Source organism: Mustela erminea, chromosome 10 (genome assembly GCF_009829155.1).
Source record: "Mustela erminea isolate mMusErm1 chromosome 10, mMusErm1.Pri, whole genome shotgun sequence".
Lineage (NCBI taxonomy): Eukaryota > Metazoa > Chordata > Mammalia > Carnivora > Mustelidae > Mustela > Mustela erminea.
In genome coordinates, this window is record NC_045623.1 from 68715764 (window position 1) to 68741323 (window position 25560).

Sequence of the window (25560 nt, forward strand, 5' to 3'; positions counted from 1 at the left end):
TCAAGGAAACAATAACAAAGTTGGAGGACTCACAATTCTTAGTACAAGAATACAAAAAAGCTACAGTAACAAAGACAGTAATTAGAACAATGAAACAGAACTGAAAGTCTAGAAATAAACTCATACAGCTATGGTCAGTTGATTCCAAGACTATCCAATGGGGGAAAGAATAATCTTTCTAACAAAGAGTACTGAGACAACTGGATATATCCCTGTGCAGAAGAATAAAATTGGACCCCCACCCTATACCATATAAAACCATTAACTATTAATAATAAACTAAAATTATGAAACTCTTAGAAGAAAACACAGGTGTAATTCCTTGTGACCATGGATTACACGATGGTTTCTTAGGACACCAAAAGCACAAGCAACAAAAGAAAAATAAGTTGAACATCAAACTTGAAAAAAAAAATTGTGCTTTTCAAAGGACACTATCAAGAAATTTAAAAAAAAACACAAAATGGAAGAAAATATTTACAAATCATACATATGATATGTATGAAGAATATATAATGAACTCTTCTATGAAGAACTCTTATAATTCAACAATAAAGACAATGCAACTTAAAAATGAGTAAAGGATTTGAATAGATATTTCTCTTAAGAAAACCAAATTAACGGGCGCCTGGGTGGCTCAGTGGGTTAAGCCGCTGCCTTTGGCTCAGGTCATGATCTCAGGGTCCTGGGATCGAGTCCCACATCGGGCTCTCTGCTCGGCAGGGAGCCTGCTTCCCTCTCTCTCTCTCTCTCTCTGCCTTCCTCTCCATCTACTTGTGATTTCTCTCTGTCAAATAAATAAATAAAATCTTAAAAAAAAAAAAAAATCTTTTAATAAAAGAAAACCAAATTAACAAGATAATTTCAGCCAGTGATAAATGTTAGGAAGAAAATAAAGCAGAGTGATGATCAGAAAACTGTTGTGGGGAAGAGGGGTTCTACTTTAATCTAGATGGTTTGGGAAGACTCTTGGAGTTTTATCTGAACTGAGATTTTAACAAGAAAAGCCTCAAAGTAAAGAATCTGGGAGGGAAAGTTTCCGGCAAAAGGAATAGCAGGAAATGATTCATCAGTAAGCTTGTTCTCCCGTTCATTCTCAGCAAGGGTTATTTCAAATTTTCTCCATTCTCCCATCATGCATACTCCCTCTGCACATTTCCACTTGGCTTTCTCACAGGCATTTCAAACTCAACATTATCTGAAACCAACTCGTGATTTTTCTCTCTCAAATCTTATCTTTCATCCATCCAAACCCCCCCCCCCAATTTCTGTCTCCTAAAATCCTCTCACATCCTTCCATTTAACTTCATCTCCACTGTAACCACCCTAATCCAGTCCTCCATAACCCATCCCCTAGGCCAAATCACCTTCCAACTCCTCTGTATCTACTCCCCCTCTCCTCTAATCCTTTTCCGTAGAGGAGCCAGAAGAATCTTTTCAAAACAAACTTGAGCAGATCACTACCTTGATTAAAAACAGAACAAGCAAGCAAAAAAATATTTCAAGGCTCTACATTGCTCTTAGGATAAAATCCAAATTTCCTCATTTATCCTCTACAGAGACCCTCTTTGTTCTGGCCCTAGTTGATCTCTAAAGTCCCCATTATCCCTGTACTCCAGCCACACTAACCTTTCACTCCAGCCAAATGCCTTCCTGCTTTAGGCCCTTTACACAGACTGTTCCCATTACCTGAAGCGCTTGCACTCATCTATCTTCACTTCATTAAATGCATAATTCCTACTCATCCCTCAATTCCCTAAGAAGAAAAGCTTTACCTGAACCCCTAGACTAGACTACCCACCACTCACATAATATTCTCATATAACATCCTCTTCCTTCATAATATGGTTGAGAAATAAAATCTCCCTGGACTTCTCAGTGTCACTGTCAAAAGCCCTGGAGTTCTCCAACATTTCTACATCACCCAAGAATTAGATCTGTTGTTTTCCCCATCTGAAAGGATAATAAAACTTGTATTTCCCCCCAAAAAGCTAAAAGGTCAAAGCCTGGCTTAGGTCCCTAGGCTAAGCCCCCAACATGCTAGGAAGAAGGCAGCAGGTCTCTCCCTAGGTATTTACATATGAAAGAAAGAAGGAAGGGAGGGAGGGAGGGAGGGAAGAACGAAGGAAAGGAGGAGTGGAGGGTGGGAGGAAGATGGACTAGACAGGGCGGCAGAAGAAAGGAAAGACAGGACGGAAGGAAGAGAGGAAAAAAAAGGAGGGAAGGAAAGGAGAAAGGGAGAAAAGCAGAGGAAGGAAGGAGAAAGCAGAAGGCAGGCAGGCAGGAAAAGCAAGAAGAAAAAAAGAGAAAAGAAAGAATGAATGAAAGAAAGAAGAGAGGAGAGGAGAAAGAAAATAGAAAGAAAAGAAAGAAAAGAAAGGAAAGAAAGAAAGAAAGAAAGAAAGAAAGACAGACAGACAGACCAGGGAAGCCTCAGAACTGGAAAAGGCCTCTAGACTGTAAATGCAGAGACCCACAAGGCTATCTGGCTCTAGGAAAGATTTTACTTGCATACCGAGTTAGATACAAAAGTTAAGGGGCTGAAGTTAGGATTTAGGCTTATTACCTTTCTAAGGCGACCCTTTTCAGGAGGAGAGAGACAGCCACCTCTTCAAAAGCAGAGAAGAATCATTTTTCCTCATCCTTCACCTACAGCTAGCTACTCAGCTGTATGTGTACAAGTGATGTGGTTCTTACAGCACTGCCCTAGGGCTAAGGATTACGGCAGAAGCAGGCCAACACACTTATGATTATGAACTCTGTCTCTAACCCAGAATTCCTCATGTATGTATTCAGAATAAAATTAATAAAAATTAGTATTTTTAAAACCCACGAAGTATTTAAATAATTCTGAAATTAAAGTTCATCATCCCTGTTAGCCTACAAATTTTAAGAGAATAGTCTAATATACATAAGACTCAAAAATATTTGTTGAAAAAAATATTTGTTAAACGAATGGCGGAAAGACTATGTATAAATGCAGACAGCCATTTTCAGTTTCAATAAATAGTGCCTACAGCCTTACATACTATGTCTCAATAGCAAGTAATCCACAGCTTCCATTATTATTTTGGTTAGGTTGGCAAGAAAATGAAAATAAAGTTGTTAAGTAAGTTACCTCAGCACAAATTAAATTTCAGAGCTTTTTGTCTGTTACTTAGCCTCTTAAGCCTGTCCCAAAGGACTACCTTCTTCATACCTGCTCGACACTTAAAGATAATTTATCTTGGCATTGACAGGAAGTCAAGAAACAGAGCCTAAACCCCACCTGTTCTGCTTAACAGAATAGGTGGGGATATAATCACCACATTCATAACCCACCAAGAAATCTAGGCTGGGGTTAAAGCAACCAAAAGAAGCTTTTTGCTGGCTGCAAAATAAAGAACCTTGTGGAGATAATTACTAAATTAATGAACAAAAAGTTTTCCTTTACCCATGGTAGTGAATTTCTTAAAGAGTCACAAAGGTCTGTCAGAAAGAAGAATTTACACTGACAAAATTAATTGCACCAACTATTACAGAATGTAACTTTTTTTGGCTCACTTAATGAGCAAGACAAACTGTATCCACAGAGATACGTATCATCTCTCTCACTCCAAATTCACTGGCAGTTACCACCACCACTGCCTCCCTGACACATACATACTCTCCCAATGATCACTTTAGGGAAAATACATAAAATAATAAAAAATACATATTATATTATTTATATGCTAGTTTAAAGTAAATGGACTTCACTTTAGATATAAATCACATTGTGTGATTATAATCTCAGCCATAGTTCATCCGGAAGTTATCAATGAACACACCACTGAACAGTTAAATAGAAAATACTGTAATTTCAACCTCAAGTTGCTTTAAAATACTTTGTGGACTGGTCAATAATCACTAAGGGATGCTATTGAATCTTATTTTTTTTTTTAATATTTTTATTTATTTATTTGTTTGACAGAGAGAGAGAGATCACAAGCAGGCAGAGAGGCAGGCGGGGGGGGGGGGGGGAGCAGGTTCCCTGCTGAGCAGAGAGCCCGATGCGGAACTCGATCCCAGGACCCTGGGATCATGACCTGAACCGAAGGCAGCGGCTTAACCCACTGAGCCACCCAGGCGCCCCTGAATCTTATTTTTAAATAAACCTTCTGGTCTATCAGGCTGCAGGGGAAAGGAGAAAAGTTTTTCTTTCATCTGAGAATTACAGAATCATACAAAAATTTTTATAGAACATGCGATTTGAAATTGGTTGTGAATTGAGTATTAGGAAACACATAAGCAAAAAACGCCCAAACCAGAGTGGTATGACAGTAAATGAGCTGTGTTCTTAAGAGAACAGCACAAAATAATTTATAGAGTGCTCTGCCTGTTCCGTCCACTTCTTAAAACCTTAGGAAAAGGTTATTTTAAGGACACTGAAAATTACTAAGCTGAATGTCAGTCTTAAATCAGTTTAATGTACAACTGCTTCTCACAAAGGAGTTAATGCAATCTAGCAGGTCCTCTTAATTGTTATACTCTGGATATACTTTATTACTTTATCTGAACTTCTGTGTACCACATAAAACACATCTTCTAAAGGGATGGTTACACGTTTCAAAGTAATTTAAATTAAGAACAGCTCAAAATATTCTCCATTTAGGCTTCTAAGTCTATAGACATATGAAATCTCTCTTTAAAATGTACAAAATATGGGTGCCTGGGTGGCTCAGTGGGTTAAGCCTCTGCCTTCGGCTCAGGTCATGATCTCAGGGTCCTGGGATGGAGCCCCGCATCCGGCTCTCTGCTCAGCAGGGTGCCTGCTTCCCCCTCTCTCTCTTCCTCTCTGCCTACTTATGGTCTCTGCCAAATAAATAAATAAAATCTTTAAAAATAAATAAAATAAAATGTACAAAATAATTTCAATCCTTCAAGCATGTATGTGCTTTTTAATAAACGAAAAGCAAATACCATTTGTAGGGAAAAAAATGATATTATGCATATCCAGAAATAAGTAACTTACATTGTCCTATAGACAGTGCCATTTAATGAAATAACATGAGCTGTAGAGTGAAAAAGATAAGGTTTTGAACTTCAGTCCTGCCAACTTGATAATAGGGTGACCCAGACTAAGTAACAAACTCCCAGAGAAGGGTTGTTATATACTTTCATTGGATCATTGCAAGCACTGAGTTAGTACAAGTAAATCACTTAGCATAACACTTGGCATATAAAAGGCACAAGACTCATGCCCCTTTCTCCCTTCTACCTTAAATACAACAGGAAAACACACAATCATTTTCTCTGAACCTAAGGTAACCGTCAGACCGTGGTTTTAGGCATGTCTCCTACCATCAGCTCAGTCCCACACAACACACCCACCCACCCACCCACACAGCCCCCAATCTGCTTTAATAATATGCAGCCACCACAAAAAAACAACAAATCAAATCATAATTTTCTCCTCCTTCATGCTCACACACTTCCTTTGTGGACTCCTTCCCAATCCAGCTCCTATGCTCAGGTACAATTTATCCCATTCTATTCAATTTATGGGTGTTGCTATTGTACTAGTTATTATATTTTTGTTACATCTATTTTTCTTGTCAAACAGTGGGTTTGATTGTTTATATATTACTAGTATTCCCATACTAGCTTACAGAACCTAACTGATGCCTAGAACCTGGAAGATATTAGATAAATGTCTGTAAATGAATAGCCCTAACCCGCCTGTGTGGCTCAGTGAGTTGAGCATCTGACTCTTGGTTTCGGCTCAGGTCATGATTTCAGGATCCTAGGACCCTGGGATCGAGCCCCACCTCTGCCTCTGTGCTCAGTACAGAGTTTGCCTGAGATTCTTTCCCTCACCTTCTCCATCCCCCTCTGCTCCTGGTCTCCACTCTTTTTCTCTCTCCCCCGAAAAAAATAGAATATTTAAATGAATAGCCCCAAGGGCACCTGGGTGGTTCATTCTGCCTTCTGCTTGGTTGTAATCTTGGGGTCCTGGGATGACTCCCTGCTCAAGGTGGAGTCTCCTCCTACCTCTCCCTCTCCCCCTTCACTCATGCTCTTGCTCTCCCCCCCTCAAATGAATAAATAAAAAATATTAAAAAAAAAAAAAAAAAAAAAAGAACAGCCCAGCCTCCTCTCCCTGGCACCCTACTCATTCAACAAACATAATTCACTCAAAATATGCCCATTCATTCCGATTTAGGCTATTCAACAATTCTGACTAAAACAGCAGAAACTTTTTTCCCCATTTCTGATACCTTTCATCTCTTCTGAACAAATTTCTTATATTTTAAAATATTACCATAAAACAAATAAAGAGCAAGAAAAATCTCCAATAATGTTATGTAAGCACTAAAGCAAATAAAACTTGGCACCAAAGTTACCACTTATTTTTATCTTTGTTATAACTAGTTAATTGTACCTTCAACAGGACTGTAAGTTTTTAAATATTAGTTCACCATATTCTACCATACTAAGTACTCAAAAGTATCTTAATGAATTAGCTAACTCACAATGGTATACAGTGCCATCAATCAAAACCTGTTTAATTGGAAATGTAACTGTGGATTAGTAAATCCATCTGCTTCACAGAGCAAATGAGCCTGGAAAAGTTCTGCACAAACATATTCAAAATTCACAGGGGAAGATTAGTTTGCCATTTAAACTAATTCTACAATCCTTTTATAAAGCAAAGAATGCCTTCCCAAACCTGTTAAAGACACTTAAATTCTTATTTGAATGTTAATTTTACTTTGCTTGAAATAAACTATCTATATTTAAAAGATCAAGTAAAAGAGTCTCATCTGACGTGCTCTGATTCTCTCGCAGCTTAAAGTGAGGTCTTCTGAACTTCTTAACACCTAGCATCCCATCTCACCTTCCTTAAAGCACATATTACTTCTATTTTGTATGTAAATAATGTATGTGCATGACTCATTGCTTCTCTTAGAGGGCAGGGCTTCTGATTCATCCTCTGCCCCCACCCAACACCCCTGCTATACCTTTGGAAAGAATAAACATTTAATACAATGATGGCAGAGTACTTGTGAACATATGTCAAAATGGTCTCTCTCCTTTTAACATAAATGTAAACACTGCCCCAGTATTAAGTCTTATGTCACTTCATTTCCAACAGCTTATTAGAGTGCCTCATAGCCAGTGTTGAACCTTGAGCCATGTAATCCTGGAACATAGGTGGTCAATCTGGTAGGCAAAACTAACCCACAAAGATAGAAATCACAAGAGGCTGACTCTAGGACATGAAATGGCCAGGAAAGAGACAGGAAGGAATTCTGCAGGATGGCAGCAATGCTTTGGGGATATTTTATATTTTGGGATACTGGTAAAAAGGGTATGAACTAATTTCAAAACTCACCTAACTGTATACCTGAAAACTATGGGGTTTTTTGTTTTTTACTGAATGTAATCATATCTAAAAAATAAATAAATAAATAAATAAGTAGTACTTCCCAGAATTCCACACAGGTAACACTGCTTACAACAGCAATTATAAAACCTAAAATGACAGCAGTTATTCCTGTCGTCTCCTCTCTATTTGGAGAGCATGAGCTCCTTAAACCATCCTGATAGTATTTAACGTACCAGAGAGCCTTCACCAGCTAAGCCTTCACCAGAGAGCCTTCACCAGAGTCTTATGGGCACTCAAGATTAAAATGACATCATGCTACTGGAAATCCACACCAATAAAAACTTGGAGGAGCCACAGGCCCACAATAGTGGAAGAATTTCCCCCCATTCATCCCTCAAGTTATCACAGATAACTCCCTCATCTCCCACCCGTCCCCCATTATAGAAGTCTTCCTGTCCCGCAAAAGATTTGGTGTCTATACTACAGATAAAGCCTCAGGGAACTATACTGAATCAGTACACAAGGAACAGTAATATTAAGAGTCTAAGATCCTGGGAAGACAGCTGCTTTTCTTTAAAGAAAAGACCTGTATTAGAACAAATATATACAAGATCATCTTTAAGAGCTGAACAGCCTGGCGGTCATTATACTAATTATGGCTAATCATACTAAGTATCAGAAAGTTTTAATAGTATCAGAAACTAAAGTAAGATGGCCAGAGCAAGAACCACAAGGCCAGAAGAAAAGTTTTTCTGACCAAAAGATCAGACCTGCTGAGTTCTCGTAATAAGTGTGTCTCTAATACCAAGATACCGTATTATATCAGTGTCAGATGTCATTAAGTATCTGTAATACATTACTCCCTTTGGTCTGCTTCTGCTTAGAATCTGGCATTCCATACAGCTTGCTTTCAGAGAGTATGTGCACTACTGCACTAATCAGAAAGCCTAAGTATGCATACAAGTCTCAACAGTTCTATTTGTTATGAGTTAATAAATTGGAATACTAGTTTATATAATGTAAATACAATGGCCATGAGTTTCTACCACAGTTACTATAAATCTGGTTAAATCCTCCTTCAAAGATTTTGAGTCAACAAAAGCTGAGTGTCAAATCAGCAATCCTTCTGAATTCAGCAGTATAAACGTCATCCTATAAAGAGACTTGCAGCAGTGCTTCTGAAGCTGTACCCCTGGCCTTCCAAATTACCTCTAGCATGTAAACCCTAGGTGACTAACTCACAAATATAGGTCCACATCCCTTACCTGAGACCTTTGCTTCAGATGTTTTGAAATTCACAATTTGAGAAAAATAATATACATATAGTACATAGACTGTGTCACAGTCTAGGGATCTAGGGTATCAAGCATTTAATTAATTTCACAATCAAACATATTGGCATTTCTATAGTACAACACATATTTACACCAACTATGGTAAAGACCATAAACAGCCTCAAGGTTGAAGATAGACTTTACTTCCAAAGGAGAATAAAGTTAGTGAAAAAAAACCTTTGGAATTCAGAGATTAAGGGATTTCAAAATTATATGTAAAGGTTTGTCAGCGTGTGCGTGTGCGTATGTGTGCGTGTGCGTGTGCGTGTGTAGATAGATTCCATGTCCAGCATGGAGCCCAATGCAGGGTTGAACTCACAACACCAAGATCAAGTCCTGATCCATGATCAAGAGTAAGATGCTTAACCGACTGAGCCACCCATGCACTCCATGGGCTTGTATTTTGATCTAGTGACCTATTACACTGTAAAGCCTCAGGTCTTTCACTATTTCTTAAAAAAGATAATTTTATCAAGTCAGAATTTAAAGCCAACAGATCAGTGGAAAGAACCACTTTCACAGCATTTAACTTAACTAAGCACAGCTATGAAAATTTACAGTTTTCACATCATTTCTAAAGTTAAATATTAAATACTAAACAGCAGTTTAGATTGTGCAGATTAAAGGATGTTAATATATGGACACTAATGTAAATTTTCCATTTTTGCTGTGCTTCTCACATATTTCCAGAATAGTAAATAATGATTAATGTTATTTCACAAAAAAACAACTGAAAGAAATGACAGAAGCAAGCACGTTAAACTCCAGGTGGTTTGTGCTGTAGATTAGTACTTCTCTGTGCAGTGATAGTCCATTATCTTTCCACTTCACTTCTCTAACAAAAATTGCCCAGGAATGCTTTTCCTTATTTAGAAAAGACTAAGTCAGGGCCCAAAGCAATAAGGTTATGAAAAAACAAACAGTAAAAAGAACACTACGAAAATTTAAAGATGGGAAATTTTGTACGACACAAAAAATAATTTAGTTAGCATGAACAATAGAAAGACAGTGTTTTGAATTCTTAGTCCTAATTCTAAGACTCATCCTCAGGCTCAATTGAGAAAGGAGACATGCTCCAAAAGAACAAATTTTTACATAGAAACTGGTAAAAAATGGTTCCCAGGAATTCAAGAGCTATGGCTAAGGGTTTCTCAACTTCTCAAACTTCTCAAGAAAATGTTCAAGTTCTTGAGAAGTTAATCATCTACAATAAACATACTTAACTTCCACATTCAGGGGGAAAAACTTCTTTTAAAAAAGCAATTTAAAAGCCTTCATTCTTTGTCAGGTCTAATTTTACTTCGGGTTTCTTTAAAAGGCAAAGGAAAAAAAAAAGAAGGAAGAAGAGTGAATATGCAAGCACAAAACGGTGGATTAGTCATGCCTAAAGCTTGGTATCTGCTCATAGGGGTCTTCTCCCCACCTGGTAGGCTCTCAGCGAGATGTAATAGGAAGGAGTCTTTTGTTTATCATTGGCATTTCAATAGGGATAATCTAAGTCCCTATCTTTCGTCTTAGAGGTAAAAAGAGTCACTACTTTTTAATGATTAATCAAAGCAGTTAGCATTTTAGAAGGATCTTTGCAAAAAGTTTATTTCCCTGTGATAATGACATCAACTATTATATGTCAACAGACGAGTGATAACTTGATATCACTTTTTTAAAATATTACTGCTGGAGCAATGATGCAGTCAGTTAAGCATCTGACTCTTGGTTTCCACCCAAGTTGTAATCTCAGGGTCTGGAGATCCAGAATATGTCAGAGTCTGCTTGAGATTGTCTCTCACTCTCCTTTTGCCCTTCCTGCTCATGTGAGTGTGTACGCACTGGGGCACGTGCTCATTCATTCTCTCTCTCTCAAATAAATAAATAAATCTTTTTAAAAATTACGCTAGTGCAATTCAATATCCTCTAACAGAAATAACATTCTATTTGGGTAAGAAAACTTGATCAGACACACAGAAACTATCGCGTGATTTCCTAAGTCTCAATTTCTTCATGTGTGCAGGAAATAATATCAACTACTTCATACTAGTGTTAATTCCATATTTACTGAACACTCACTAAATGCCAGCTACTGCTCAGAGGCTAGAGGTAAAATAATGAAGTTTCTGTTCTCATGGAGTTTATATTCCAGAGTAGAGAAACAGACAATAAACAAGAAAAAATAATTTCAGCAGCTAACAATAAACACCATTTAAAAAAAAAAAATCATTGTGACAGTGACTGACAAGTGAGGTCTACTTTAGATAGGCTGCTACGGAAAGGATTCTCTAAGCAGTGACATCTGAAAAGACCTATGTAACAAGAAGGAATCAGTCATGCTACAGACTAGGAGTAATAACAAGGCAGAAAGCTATGCAAAGGCCCCGAGGCAGGAATAAATCTGAGGCAGTCTAGGAACAGAAAAAAATCTAGAGTGGACAGAAAGTGGTGAGCAAAGTAGCACTATAGCAAAATAAATGGAGGCAGATAACCAAGCACGTCTAAGTCATAATGAAGAGTTTGGACTTTTTCCTTAAATCACTATAGAGAATTTTAAGCAGGGAAATAACAAGATCTTTCATTTTTCTTTTTGTTTTCTAAGATTACTTGGGCTGCTGATAGAAAATACATTTACAGAGCAAAAATGGAAACAGAACAGTTACAAAGGTTTTTGCAACAGATCAATTGAGACATGATGGTGGTTTATATACTACCATGGTAGCAAGAAAAAATGGGAGATGTTGAGAGGCTTAATGAGGTGATATATTTGACAATATCAGAAAATACCTAGAACCGTGATTAACATCTAGCAGAGGCTTATGGCAGATTGTATTTTCCAACAAAGACCTAGAATAATATGACTCATCCCACAAACTCTTCGATAACTTTGCCACTGACTCATTAAAAAGTGGAACCTTCTACCTGTGGGTGGTCTTCATAAACTGCCTTAAGTAAGTAAACTATTACCCAACTGAGCAGAACTATAATAATGCCAATTATTGTACCTTCTCTTCCAGCATCACAAACAGCACAGGAATCTTAATCTCCCAAAACCAGGTAACTGAGCCCACATTAAGTAAGGATGAAGGAAAAATGGGATTCTTCATTCATTTTGCTACCTAAAGAAATGCAACACTAAATTATATGGAAAATTCTTAATAAAATGTTATTAAGTTGTAGAATATCATGCAAAAGATTATCTAGTTTTATATAAAATATATACATGTATATTTAAACATAAACAATTTTTAGGAAAACTATTTTCCAAAACACAGAGGAATTTCAGATGGGACTTTCCTGCCTTCTACTGTATATGCTTTTCAGTACTGTTTCAATTTCTTAAAATTAAGGGTATCATCTCTTTAAGAACAATAAAACCACTGTTTTAAAGCTTTAAAAAAGAAATCAATGTCACCAAATTATGCAGAGACAGTGCTATTAAAATTAAGTGTGAAAAAGGCAAGAGTACCCGTTGGATTTAGCAACAAAGCTATCACTGGAGACCTTTGTTAGGATTTTCAGTAAAATGTGGAGATTAAGACTGCTGCAGAGTAAATGTAAGATGGATGGATACAAACGGTGCAGAAAAGGCTTTCCACAGGTTTAAGGAGAGAGGTCAAGATGGTATTTCCAGAGACACACAGAATGAGCAGAGACATTTTTTGACTTGGAAGAAATATGACCATATTAATTTGAATAAAAAAGTCAAGCAGGTCCTAAAATTCATATAGAAATTCAAAATAGCCAAAATAATCTTAAAAAAAAAAAGTGAAAAAAGAAAAAGGATGAAAGACATACATTTTTTGACTTGGAAGAAATATGACCATGTTAATTTGAATAAAAAAGTCAAGCAGGGCCTAAAATTCATATAGAAATTCAAAATAGCCAAAACAATCTTAAAAACAAAAAAAAAGAAAAAAGAAAAAGGATGAAAGACATACATCCCAATTTCAAAACTGATTACAAAGCTATAATAATTACAACGGTGTGACACTGACTTAAGGAGAGACATAAAGATCAATGGAGTAGGGCGCCTGGGTGGCTCAGTGGGTTAAGCCGCTGCCTTCGGCTCAGGTCATGATCTCAGGGTCCTGGGATCGAGTCCCACATCGGGCTCTCTGCTCAGCAGGGAGCCTGCTTCCCTCTCTCTCTCTCTCTGCCTGCCTCTCTGTCTACTTGTGATTTCTCTCTGTCAAATAAATAAATAAAATCTTTAAAAAAAAAAAAAAAAAGATCAATGGAGTAGAATTAAGAGGCTAGAAGTAAACCCTCATGTTTATGGTCAACTGATTTTCAACAAAGGTGCCAAGATAAAAAAAATAGTCTTTTCAATACAGGGTGCTAGAATAATTGGATAGCCACACATGAAAGAATAAAAATGATATAAATGATATAAAATTTAAGAGAAAGAATGTCACCCTTAGCTCACACCATGTACAAAAATTAATTCAAAATGAATCAAAGACCTAAATATAAGAGTTTAAACTTTAAACTCTTAGAAGAAAGCAGATATAAAACTTTCTGACCTTAGGTGAAACAATGGTTTTATGTCACCAAAAGCACAAGCAACAAAAGATAAGGTTAAACTAAACATAATCAAATTTGAAAATTTTGTGCTTCAAAGAACACCATCAAGAAAGTAAAAAGACAGGGTAGTTCATTTTGGTTAAGCAGCTGTCTTGGGCTCCAGTCATGATCTCAAGGGTCCTGGGATCAAGCTTCCTACTCAGTGGGGAGTCTGCTTCTCCCTCTACCTCTCCCACTAGGATCATGCTCTCTCACTTCTCTTTTTTCTCTCAAATAAATAAAATCTTAAAAAGAAAAAAAGAAAGTAAAAAGACAACCCACAGGAAAAAAATTTGCAAATTATGTATCTAATAGCAGACTTGTATCTAGGATAAAAAAAAAAAAAAAAAGTCTTACGACTCAAAAAAGACAAATAACAATTTAAAAATTAGAAAAGGGTCTGGGAGCACTTGAGCGGCTCTGCTGATTAAGCAACGGACTCCTGATTTTGGCGTGGGTCATGATGTCAGGGTCATGATCTCAGGGTCATGAGATTGAGCCCCACCTCTGGCTCTGTGCTGGCCTACTTAAGATCCTCTCTCTTCCTTCCCCTCTGCCCCTTACCCCACCCCCCTGCTCTAGCTCACGTGCTCTCTCTCTCTCAAAAAATAAAAATAAAAAAATAAAAATTAGCAACGGACCTGAATAGATTATTTCTCTAGAAAAGATACAAATGACCAATAATCATATGAAAAGGTGCTCAATATCAGCAGCCATCAAGGAAACTAAAATCAAAACCATAGTAACACAGTACTTCATACCCACTTAGGATGGCTATAATCAAAATGACAGATAATAACAGTAATGGCAAGGATGTAGAGAAATTGAAACCCTTATACCTCTGGTGGGAATGTAAAATCATGCTGCTGCTTTGGAAAACATTTTGGCAATTTCTCAAAAAGTTAAATAAAGAGTCACCATATGACCCAGCAATTCCACTCCTATGTATATACAAAAGACATGAAAACATACGTCCACACCAAAACATATGTACACATATGTTCATAGTAGCATTAGTCACAATACCTAAAAAAAAAAAAAAAAAAGGAAACAACTCAAATGTCTGTTAACTGATAAATGGATAAATACAAATGTGTAATACTCATACAACAGAATATTCAGCTGTAAAAACTACTGATATGTGCTATAATATGGATGAACCTTAAAAACATTGTGCTAAATGAAAGAAGCCATATTAAAATTACTTAAAGAAAACTTTTATAATATGATTCTACTTACATGAAATGTACAAAATAGGCAAATCTATAGAGACTAAAAGCAGATTAGTGGTTGCCTAGGTTGGGGTACCAGTAACAATATAATAGAAAGTGCTTCTTCTACGGGTGATCAAAGTTTTCTAAAACTGTGGAGACAGTTACACAATTCTGTGAACATACTAAAAACCATTTATTTGTATTCTTCAAATAGATGGTATGTGAATTATTACCTGTTAACACACACACACACACACACAAGCAACAAGCAGCCCAAAGATTTCCTAAAAATCTCCACATGAAATTGTTACAACAAAGACATTTAGGTGTTGTATTGCAAGATAAATATTCTTAAAATAAACAAACCACAAAAGCCCAACACAGAAAGGAATTTTAAGATACATGAGAGAAAAGGAGTAGAGAAAGCAAAAACGGAGAAAATCTATAGACTGGGGTCCTTGAAAATTTGTGAACAGATGGAATCCAGAATACCCAAGGATTACCTCTTCCACTATGATGGGGAAGAATGCAGGCAAGGGTTGGCAGGAAAGTAGGTATACTACTAAGTGTGGGTACAAGACGTTGAGTCTTCCCACTAAATGTACTCCATTGTCTCTGGGAAGCACAGCACCTTCCCTGAATGACAGAGGAAAGAGAAGGGTTGAGAGAATGTAGAGACAGCTGTCAAAGGGACAAAGCAAATATTCACCCAGTATTTTATCTATCCATCTGTGTTATAGTAGTAATGCTAAAATAAAACACAACAAATGAAGTAGACAATCTTAGCATGAAGGCCTAATGTAAACATAACTCCAGGAAATAGCAAATGGACTTTCATAATAATCTTAATATTATCATGTGAATGGGAAAAAATTATGAATACCTCAAAACACTTCCTCTGAATATAATTCCATTTGTATGACTCCATGTACCTTATAAATGTAACATTTGCAATAAAAATTTTAAAAAAAAGTAAAGTCCCTTTTTTAAGGAACTCCTCTAAGAGAATCCTTCATGATAAAATGAGAAGGAAAATAAACGACTGGCCTAGCCATTTGTTTGTCTTCCTCTATCAGCAATAAAAGGAATAAATCCTTAATCTAAATCACTTGTGCATTGTCTTGGCTTTGATTGGAATTAGTTAAGTATTTGAAAATCTGATCCTATGACAATTACCACATACAGGAGTGGCATATTTAAGAAAATCTATTTTCCATCCTTCCACAAATTATCATCATCAACAAAACTGCTTGCAACAAAAGCAAGAGCTGACTGCTTGTCTGATACAACACTCTAAGCAAAAGATCCCACACAATTCTACAGGCTCTGGATAATAAAATAAAAGCCACTGCTGTTGATGTAAGCTCAATCATGTTTTATATAAACCATGGAACATACATATTTGTTGTTAGCATATTCTGCAAAACTTACAAGGCTGTGTAAAACACAATTCCAAACAGCCTTCTGAATCTCATCTCTAAAACAAGTTTTAAGGGCCTTGGACATTCCATTCACTATAAGAACAATGCACCACACTGTAGGACTTGAACATCATAATGCTCAGTACTGACACTGAGGAGTTTACAAATTTGTAAAGATAAAGAATGTACTATAGATATGGCTAGTTAATGTTAACAAATATAAAATGATTAAAAGCCCAAAAATTATATAAGCAAGTTTCAAGGGTACTGAAAGGGAAAAATCAAGGCTGACTAGAGTATTTAAGAAAGCAAACAATACAAAATTTCCATGTTCTTCTTCTCACTGATACTCCTTACCATTTTAGAAGCTTCCTTTGTTTTCTTTTCAGCATATTTAGATTAGATACAATTTTTCTTTTGTTTCTTTTACAGTTCAAAAATGACTTATTAGCTTTGGACTTCTAATATACACCATATAAGCCTAATAAAAACTGTCAGAAACAGTTTATTCAGAAAAGTATAAATTCATTTTAACTGTTTGATGGGAGTGGCACTGGTATCTTTCTAGAATATGTAACTACCTCTTCTACATCTTTGTAAGAAAAATACATATACTTAAGCTCTTCAAAATTCTTGATCATCTTCCAAACATTGCTAAGGACTGCCAAATAACACTTAACTGTGTTTCAACTACCAGTGGTTCTTTTTTGCTGTTGTTGTTGAGTTTATTTATGTATTTATTTGATAGGAAAAAGAGAGTGAGTCCAAGAGCAGGGGGGGCAGGGAGGGAGAAGCTGACTCACTCCTGAGCAGGGAGCCCAAGGCAGGGCCTGATCACAGCACCCTGGGATCATGACCTGAGCTGAAGGCAGACACTTAACAGACTGAGCCACCCAGGGTGGCCCCCAACAATCAGTAATTCCGAAATGTAAAATCTCTCCCAGGTAGCATGTAACAGGTAAGAATATATGATTTTTCCAATGATTCTTGTTACAAAAAATACTCTGAGTGGCACCGGTAACTTACTAATTCGCTGTTTCTAACTTTCTCTCTAAAATGTTACAAAAACAATATAAATAGAGTTAAACATTTTGGGATAATGATGAAATAAAGCAAATGTTATAATCTCAACTAGTTCCTCAAACAACCTAATAACCTTTAATGTGTCCCTAGCCATTCCATTTTTCCAGGTACCAAGGCCATTAATCTAAATCTTTTACTACACTCCTTAAGTCCTAACTCTACTCATATTTTTAACATGGATCTTGATTCCTGTTCTACATTTAAGCAAAATCCTACTGTAGAAGGCCTACCCCTTAATTCCATATCCCTCTCTGCCTCTTTCACAATAAAACATCTCAAGCAATCTACATTCACTTTTTCTACTTCTTACACCTTACTCTTTAAACCAGTCCAATCTGCCTTTCCTCCGCACCAACCACCCAAAAGAAACTGATCTCACTAAGGGCATCAATGATCTCCAAACTGATCAATCCAGTAGATTTTTTAGTCTTCACCTATTCAGTCTTCTCAACAGTACTCAGGCCAACTCACTATTCCCACCTTGACTGCCACATTCTTCTGGTTTTTCTCTTATTATATCTCTGGCTGTCCCTTGTCACTCTCCTGTGCAGCTTTCTTCTCGGCCAATCCCTTGGATATGATTGTGGTTTAAAAATCTGTCCACAAATTCTTTGACACTCCTCTCAAAAGGTAGGGCCTAATTCCCCTTCCAATGCCTCAAATTCCTAATCCCATGAGAATGAGCTAAACTGTATGATGCATTTCTAATGAAAAGAATAAGGCAGAAGTGATGTTCTCAGACTAAGTCATAAAAGGCACTGTAGTGACCTCCTCACTTTCACTTTGATCACTCCCTCTGGGTGAAGCCATAAAACCAATCAGAATGACACTAATCTAGCCCAAGGGAAAGGCTGACTGGTGAGGAACTGAGGCCACATTCCAACAGCCAGTAAGGAACTTAGGCCCTGTGCCAAATGCTGGATGAGTGAGTCATCCTGGAAGCTGATCCTTCAACTCCAGTCACGCCTTTCACAGGACCGCAACCCTAGCCAATGTCTTGACTACAACTTCTTAAGACCCTGAGCCAGAACCACCCGGCTAAGTCACTCCCAAAGTTCTGAGCCACAGAAACTATGATAATGTTTGTTGTTTTAAATTGCTAAGTATTGGGGTAACTGACTACAAAGCATGTACTAATCCAATGATGTTTCTCAGCATCCTAATTATTCTCTCAATTCTCCATATATAAAGCTAATATATCTGTAACCACTTTTTCCCTCAATTCTAAACTACAGGACATCTTTTTATCAATTTCAATATGCCCTAAAGCAACCTCTTCCACAACCTGTTCCTCCTCTCTTCCCTATCATTATTCACCCATATAAAACCAAAAAACTCCGTTTCATTAGACTTCTCTCCTTATACTCATATCCGAACACTAAGTCCTAAAAATATGACCTGATTATTTCTCTGCAGTGACAGTCTTCTTTAAAGAATACCTGTACCTCCTGATCAATTTTAAAATCATAGAGACAACCAGACATCATGTACCACTTGAGGTAATGTTTCACCTATGAAGAATTCTTGCCCAGAAGAAAAAAAAAAATTATCTGATTTTCTAGCTAGACTTATCCATTTATACAGTTCCTATATTGTAGGAAATACAGACAACAAAGAAACATATTTAAACGCACCACAAAAACACTGCCAGTAAAATCCAGAATGTGGAAAATTCTACAGAATAAATGATCTGGTTTCTTCAACAAACAGAAAAAAAGAAAGAAATGGAACTGGAATTCTGACTCAGACCAAATGGTGAGGGAGAGATGTGTGAGACAATCAAGGAAATTGAACACTGATATTACATATTAGTAAATTATTATTAGTTAATACTTAGTTGTAATAATGATATTACGGTAACTTTTTTTTTTTTTTAAAGAAAGACCTTAACTTTAGTAATACATCTGAAATATTCACAAATTAAAGGATACAGTATCTGGCATCTACTTTAAAATGAACCAGTGGGGAAGGAAGGAGCTGGTGAAGTATTAACAAAACTAGACTGGCTACATGTTGATAACTGTACAAACTGAATGACAGGAATTCATTTTAATATCCTCTTTTATGTATGTTTGAAATTTTATGTAATAAAAATTTTCCTAGGGGTCCCTGGGTGGTTCAGTGGGTTTAAAGCCTCTGCCTTCCACTCAGGTCATGATCCCAAGATTCTGGGATCGAGCCCCGCATCGCATGGGAGGTGGGGGGGGGTGTCTCTGCTCGGGGGGGTGTCTCTGCTCAGCGGGGAGCCTGCTTCCTCCCCTCTCTCTGCCTGCCTTTCTGCCTACTTGTGATCTCTGCCAAATTAAAAAAAGAAATTTTTTTTCTATAATAAAAAGTACTTACAACACTTAATGATTTCCACTGCCCTGGAGGGTAAAGTTCAAATTCCTTAGCAGTTTACCAAGAAAGCCTTTCATTATCTGGCCCCTACCTACCTCTTCAGCTCATCTCATGTCCATCTCACGGCCCAAACTTCAGAGCTATGTAACTCCTTACTCTTGGATCCTTTGAAAACATTTATTCCCACTATCTCAAGCAGTTATCTCTCTCTCTCTGCTCACACAGCTAACTTCTATTTATCACAGGTCACAACAAACTTGTTTCTTCTAGGAAACTTTCCATGACCTTCCAAGACTGAATCAAGTTACTTACCTACACACCCCCAAGCATCCTATGCTTCCCTGATCACAGCTCTTACTTGCTGTATCCCCCAGCAGACTCCAGGCATCATGAAAGCATAGATTATTTCCATTTTATTTGCCATTTTAATGCCTCCTTTGGGCATTGCACCTGGCACACAGTAGGTTCTCAATAAACATTTGATAAATTTACAAAAGGCATGACCTTCACTAATTTTCTAACCTTCCAACTCCCCATAGAGAACTCCCTCCATTTTCTTTCCTTTTTCACCTTCTTTTGTGATAATGATTCACATAAATGGTTGGCTGTTCACAGTGTTCCAAATTTATACCTTATCTTATCTAACAAACTCATTACTTATGTGCTATAAACTAACATTTATAGGCCTGATCTACATTTCCAGGCCTGACCTATGGCTCCAAATGCCTTCCAGACTCCCACTATCTCCCATATACAGTTTTACACCAGAGCTGCTCAGAAACCCTCAGTATCTTCTTAACGCATCTTTATGTTCTCAAGTTTCCCATTTTGTGCATATTTTCCATTGCCTAAAATGCCCTTCTTCTCTTCTCCCTTTATCCTATAAATCTCAGCTCAAATGTCTCCCTCCCCTTTTCTAGGCAATGTTCCCACAGCACTCTATTCTTATTTCTACCGTAGTATTTATCATATTGTTTTGAAATTTATCATACCGTTTTGAAATCATGTTTAGGTGTCTGCTGCTAGACTGTGAGTTCCTAGGTAGAAGGGACTCTCTTTCCTTCATTCTCTACCACCACCATATAGAATACAATGCCTGTTATAAAGTCAGTCCCAAATAAATGCTTGCTGAATGAACTACACTGTATTATTTCTAATAATTAAGAGACTGAACTGGAGCTGAAAAGATTGTCTAAATAATACTTTCCTAAAGCAGACAATCAGTTTCTCTCTTCTTGTATTGGGCAGAACAATACTATATGAAGCTCTTTTTCAAAAAACTGGAAATTCAGAGTATGAAAATTAAAGAAAAATAAAGTAAAAAGACCATTCAATCCCAGAGAACAGGTCTAGGTCTGGGCCCAGGCCCAGAGAAAAAGATCCAGGCTGAGATGATATTTAGGCGAATCTATTCAGTTCATGGCACTCCCAGTGATTCTAACCTAACTCTTGAGATTATCCCAATATCAAATCCCAGTACAGGCAAACTCTAAAGCAAGGCCAATCTACTTTAGTTCAGGGTTTTCATGGCCATCCTGGAATAGATCTCTGACCACAGAGTCAGACCAGAGCCTAACTGATTTTGGAAACAAGGCACAGAAGTGATTGCTATTTATTACTCTGCTAAAACGCTAATGTAATTAATTCAGATACTTTTTCTGGAAGATGTAGCTCCAAGTTATTAGACCCATGCAAATCACTAAGCTGTACCTTCTAAGCCTTCTAAATCCTAATGTACTAAAACACTGTCCAAGTGTACAGAAGTCCTTGCCAATGTTCAATGTGTCTCTTTCTTTAAGCGAATACCTATCCTCTTCTCATCTTTGTGGGACCTCCTCTAATTTGGGATTAGGTATCATTTTATTTTCACAAGATAATTTTACTTTGTAATACTTCCTTGCTGTTTCTCTACAAGCAAATGCTTTAATACCAAAGAACCAGAAAAGGGGGGGGGGAGACTTCTAAATAGCCATTAGTGAGAAATATGATATCTCCTTCAGCTGACAAGGATGATGTTTTAGAGTCTGGTCTCAGAAGGCAGAAATTAGGTATTGGGGGAAGGGCGGGAGAAGTATACAGAAAACCTGTATTTAGTTAATAAGGCAAGGAGTGATTATCAAGGTATTCAAAAACTAAAAGGGCCAGGAGGCAGAAAAAGGATACACTAAAGAAAAAAAAAAAAAAAAACCAGGAAAAAGGAAGATTCTGTCTGGGCTAGGAGCTCCTAAAAACCCTAGCTTGGGGCTTCTCCAGTATGGCCCTAGATTTAGACCAATACAAATTTGGGACTTGTAGAGTTAACGTAATTCCATCGTGCCACTTCATTGAAATTACTCTACCCTGAATAGGCTGGAAAGAGTCTATGAGAATTCGGATTATCACGTCTATTAAAACCCAACAGTACTCTTCATCTGTCTGAGCCACGGGATTTCATAATTGCAGAGTTTTCAGAATGTAATGTTCAGCTGCATCTCTTTCAAGGCTACCTAAAGATAATCTTGAACAATAAGTTTAAATCGCATTCAGGTTTGGTCTTTTTCTCCCTTCAAAAATTATGTAAAGAAAGGACGTTAATAGTTAAAGGATGTTGAAAGTTATATTTTTTTACTCCTGCAGACTAGCCTTTAGTAACTCACAGCTTGCACTTTTCTCCTCCCCGCAGGTTAAGTGCAGTGAAAACAGAAAGCCAGGAATCCGGAATCCTCATTACACCACTTACTGCTAGCTTTGTGATCTTGAGCAAATCATTTAAAAGCCTAGAGCCTCAGATTCCAAAACTGTAAAATGAGGATAACAAATACCTATCTTGCGTTAAGTTATTGTAAGTGAAATGAATTAAGGAAACCACTAAACCAGAATATAAACTCCAGAGAAAATGGTATCTTAATCTCTGTTGATTCTTGCTCACACGCACACATATGTGCACACACAACCCCACACACACGTAGCTCAAATGTTAATAATATAATAATAATAAATAACATATAGTGGGAATTCAATAAGTATTTTTCATATGAATGAAAATACTAGTGCCCTCACCTCTCTCATCATTAACCCAAAAGTGATGATTTTCTTCTAATAATTCTCTGAAGCCTTCAAGAAATTCTATTTTGTCCTTTTAAGCCGTTTCTTCCCTTTCGTTAGCTATTACTAACTATCCACTATTCAGAGACCGTAACTTTGTAAGTAATTTCTCCAATACCACCCACGTATTTCTAATGCGGTAGGTGTGGAACGGATAGTCAGAACATAAGATTCATGGCAATTCGTGCACTTGCTTGCGGCCACTGGTTCGCGTTTAACTACAGCAAGGCCCTCAACTCAGCACTCCCCAAAATACAACTTTCAGGAGACGCCTCATATCCATTTCTGTCTTCGCCAGCAAAAGCCGCCCGGGTGGGAAACCCTTGGCTTCAAAAGTTAAGGCATCAGTTTACGCTCGCCTCTCACAGAATAGCGGAGTGCGTCCCATGAAAGAAACACTCAGTTTGGGCAGACAGGAGGGATTTCGGACTTGTTCGTGCAGCTAGTCACCTTAGGACCTGGTCAAGCTTGTGTGAACACCGCTCGGAGAAAACAGCGCTCTTTAACCCCTGGAGAGAAGCTAAGGGGCGCGGCCGTCTACAGGGCTGGGTGGGCCAATGTCAAGTTCACGATAAAGTGGGGAGACCACACGGACTGCGTAACTTGACCTTTTAAATCATGGCTAGGACCACCCTCACCCGCCTACACCCCGGCTGGATCCCACCACAGCTTAATACGGACCCTAAAGAAGGAACGCGGCTCGCCCCTAACCCATAAATCAGACATCCACTGCCTGCTTATTGGCTGCGCCAGCATCTCCTTCACCCTCATTGGCTATCCGGGGCGTAAAACCTCCCCTCACGAGGGAACCCTCCGGTACGGCGGCACCCCCAGTTTAGCAACCTCTACTCCGCTACCAAAAAGCCCGCCCCCCCCCACCCCAGGGATAGCGACCTCCGAGGCGCTCGGAGTTTTGCCCCACGAGGTCTCACCGTGTAATACGAAAGCAGCCCTGCATTGTAGTCCAGCACAAACCAACGGTACTGCCAGCCCTTCATCACGTTAGTCCATTTACTCAGCGGCCCTTCCATGATAGACGCCATCTTGGGAGCCGCCAATGACAACAAACGGCCTGACGTCACTCGCCTATAAGGCATTCACCATGTGGGGGCGGGGCTGCCGCGGGAAGAGGCGGGACCGGGCGGGGCCGGGGCGGGGCCAGCTGTGCTGCTCTGGGTAAACTCCCTCCCATGCCCACAGCTATCAACCTCAAACAAGCTTTCTTGGGGGTCTATTGTGCGTCCATTGTGTGCAGAACTGGGTGCCAGGGATGTGAGGAATGCAAGCATGAATACCGTTAAGATTATTTATTAACATAAGTAATTTTATTACGCATGATACCTTACAAGTCCCAAAGATTTCACATCTGATATTCATTTATGCATTCATTTCACAAATCCATTCATTTAAGAAATACTTGCTATTTTGTGTTAGATACTCTTGGGCTTAGGGGATTCAGCAGAGACTTCATGAGGGGCGGAGGGGAACAAGCAATAAAATAGTAAATTATGTAGTATATTAAACACTGGTAAGTGCTGTGGAAAAAAATTAAGCAAGGAAAAAGGCAGAAAGTGGGAGATGCAATTTTAAATTCCCAAATAGAGAAGGCTTGAAGAAGGTAACTTTTGAGCGAAGACCTAAAGAAAATGAAGGAGAGAACCTAGGAGAAGACTTCCAAGGGAAGGAATAACAAGTGCAAACACCTTTAGCCTGGCATGTTGAAATATCAGCAAGTTCAGTGTGAGTGGATGTCATGAGCACACTATGAAGTACATACACAGGCTGTGTCTTTTCACAAAGTCAGCTTTATTCAGTCATAAACAAAGTTAATCACAATTATAAAGCAGGTCCAGGATTCCAAATTCAATGACATTTCACCATGTGATTAAACTTGGCTTCTTAAACAGCACAAAGAGCAGGACAGAAGATAAACCATACAACAAACAGGATTACGGAAAGGTGTAGGAAGCTAAGGAACAAACACAAAGTCAGTCTGTGGGTGCACAGTTGAGGTAAGGCCTCAGTCTGATCCAGGCCAGCTTTCAGCGCTTACTGTTTATTATGTTCATGTCCTGAAGGATCTCAGTTCTGTTCAGAGATCAAACTGACCAAGACTTTGGTGGCAGTTGCCTTTTTTTAAGTGGTCACACATAGAGAGGTCATGTCTGAAGAGTCCGTTTGCTGCAAAAATCCTCCCCTTTTTGAAGGCATTTAATTGGTCTTGGGACCCTGCAGGTGTCTTCTGGTTCTGCTTGTTACCAGTTCTGGGCTATCAGATGATGCTGGTCGGAGAGATCTCTCCCAGGTCCTGTACCTTTAACTACTTGTGTCATTGCTTGACACAGGCTCCTGTTTAACAGGAGTGACTCCATTTTGCTTTCTATGGTGCAACAGTGAGCTAGAGAGAAAGTTGTAGGAGACAAGGTCAAAGAAGTAAGGGTAGGGGTGCCTGAGTGGCTCAGTGGGTTAAGGCCTCTGCCTTCCGCTCAGGTCATGCTCCCAGGGTCCTGGGATTGAACTCTGCATCTAGCTCTCTGCTTGGCAGAGAGCCTGCTTCCCCCTCCCCCCTGCCTGCCTTTCTGCCTACTTGTGATCTCTGTCTGTCAAATAAATAAATAAAATCTTTAAAAATTAAAAAAAAAGAAGAAGAAGTAGGGGTAGATCACTAAGAGCCTATAAATACAATAAAAAGATTGTCATGTTATATTAAGCACTGTTCAAGGTCCTGGAAATGCAAGAGTGAAGGATCCAGAAAGGTTCCTTCCTTTCTAAAAGCCTAAATTTGGTGATGAAAAGCGAACACTAACTAAAAAAGTAAATAAAAAAAATATCTAATACTGATTTAAAGATTTTTTTTTTTAATTTGAGAAAGAGAGAGAGCATGAGAGGAAAGAGGTCAGCGGGAGAAGCAGACTCCCTGCTGAGCAGGCAGCCTGATGTGGGACTCGATCCTGAGACTCGATCCCAGAACTCCATCCCGGGACTCAATCCCGGGACTCCAGGATCGCGACCTGAGCCGAAGGCAGTCGCTCAACCAACTAAGCCACAGGCACTCCATCTAATACTGATTTAAAACAAAAACAAAACCTTGCAGAAAATTTAAGTAAGGTGATATAATACGAAGTCAGTGAGTGGCTACTTTATATTGGGGATGTTTGATCAGAAATGGCATTTAGATTAAG

The 25560-nt window shown here is 38.2% G+C and overlaps 1 protein-coding gene across 5 annotated transcripts in view; it reads right to left on the reverse strand.

Moving 5' to 3' along the window:
* OSBPL9 (oxysterol binding protein like 9) overlaps window positions 1–23455 on the reverse strand; it is a 169468-nt gene extending 146013 nt beyond the window's left edge. For 4 of the 5 annotated variants that reach the window (XM_032302364.1, XM_032302363.1, XM_032302362.1 and 1 more), the window contains exon 1: window positions 23311–23454. In XM_032302364.1, the coding sequence (XP_032158255.1) occupies window positions 23311–23421 (111 nt within the window). In that variant the 5' untranslated portion in view covers window positions 23422–23454. Of the gene's footprint in view, window positions 1–23310 lie in introns of all 5 variants that reach the window. The other variant, XM_032302361.1, reaches the window with a different exon arrangement.
* Window positions 23456–25560: the final 2105 nt, after the last annotated feature.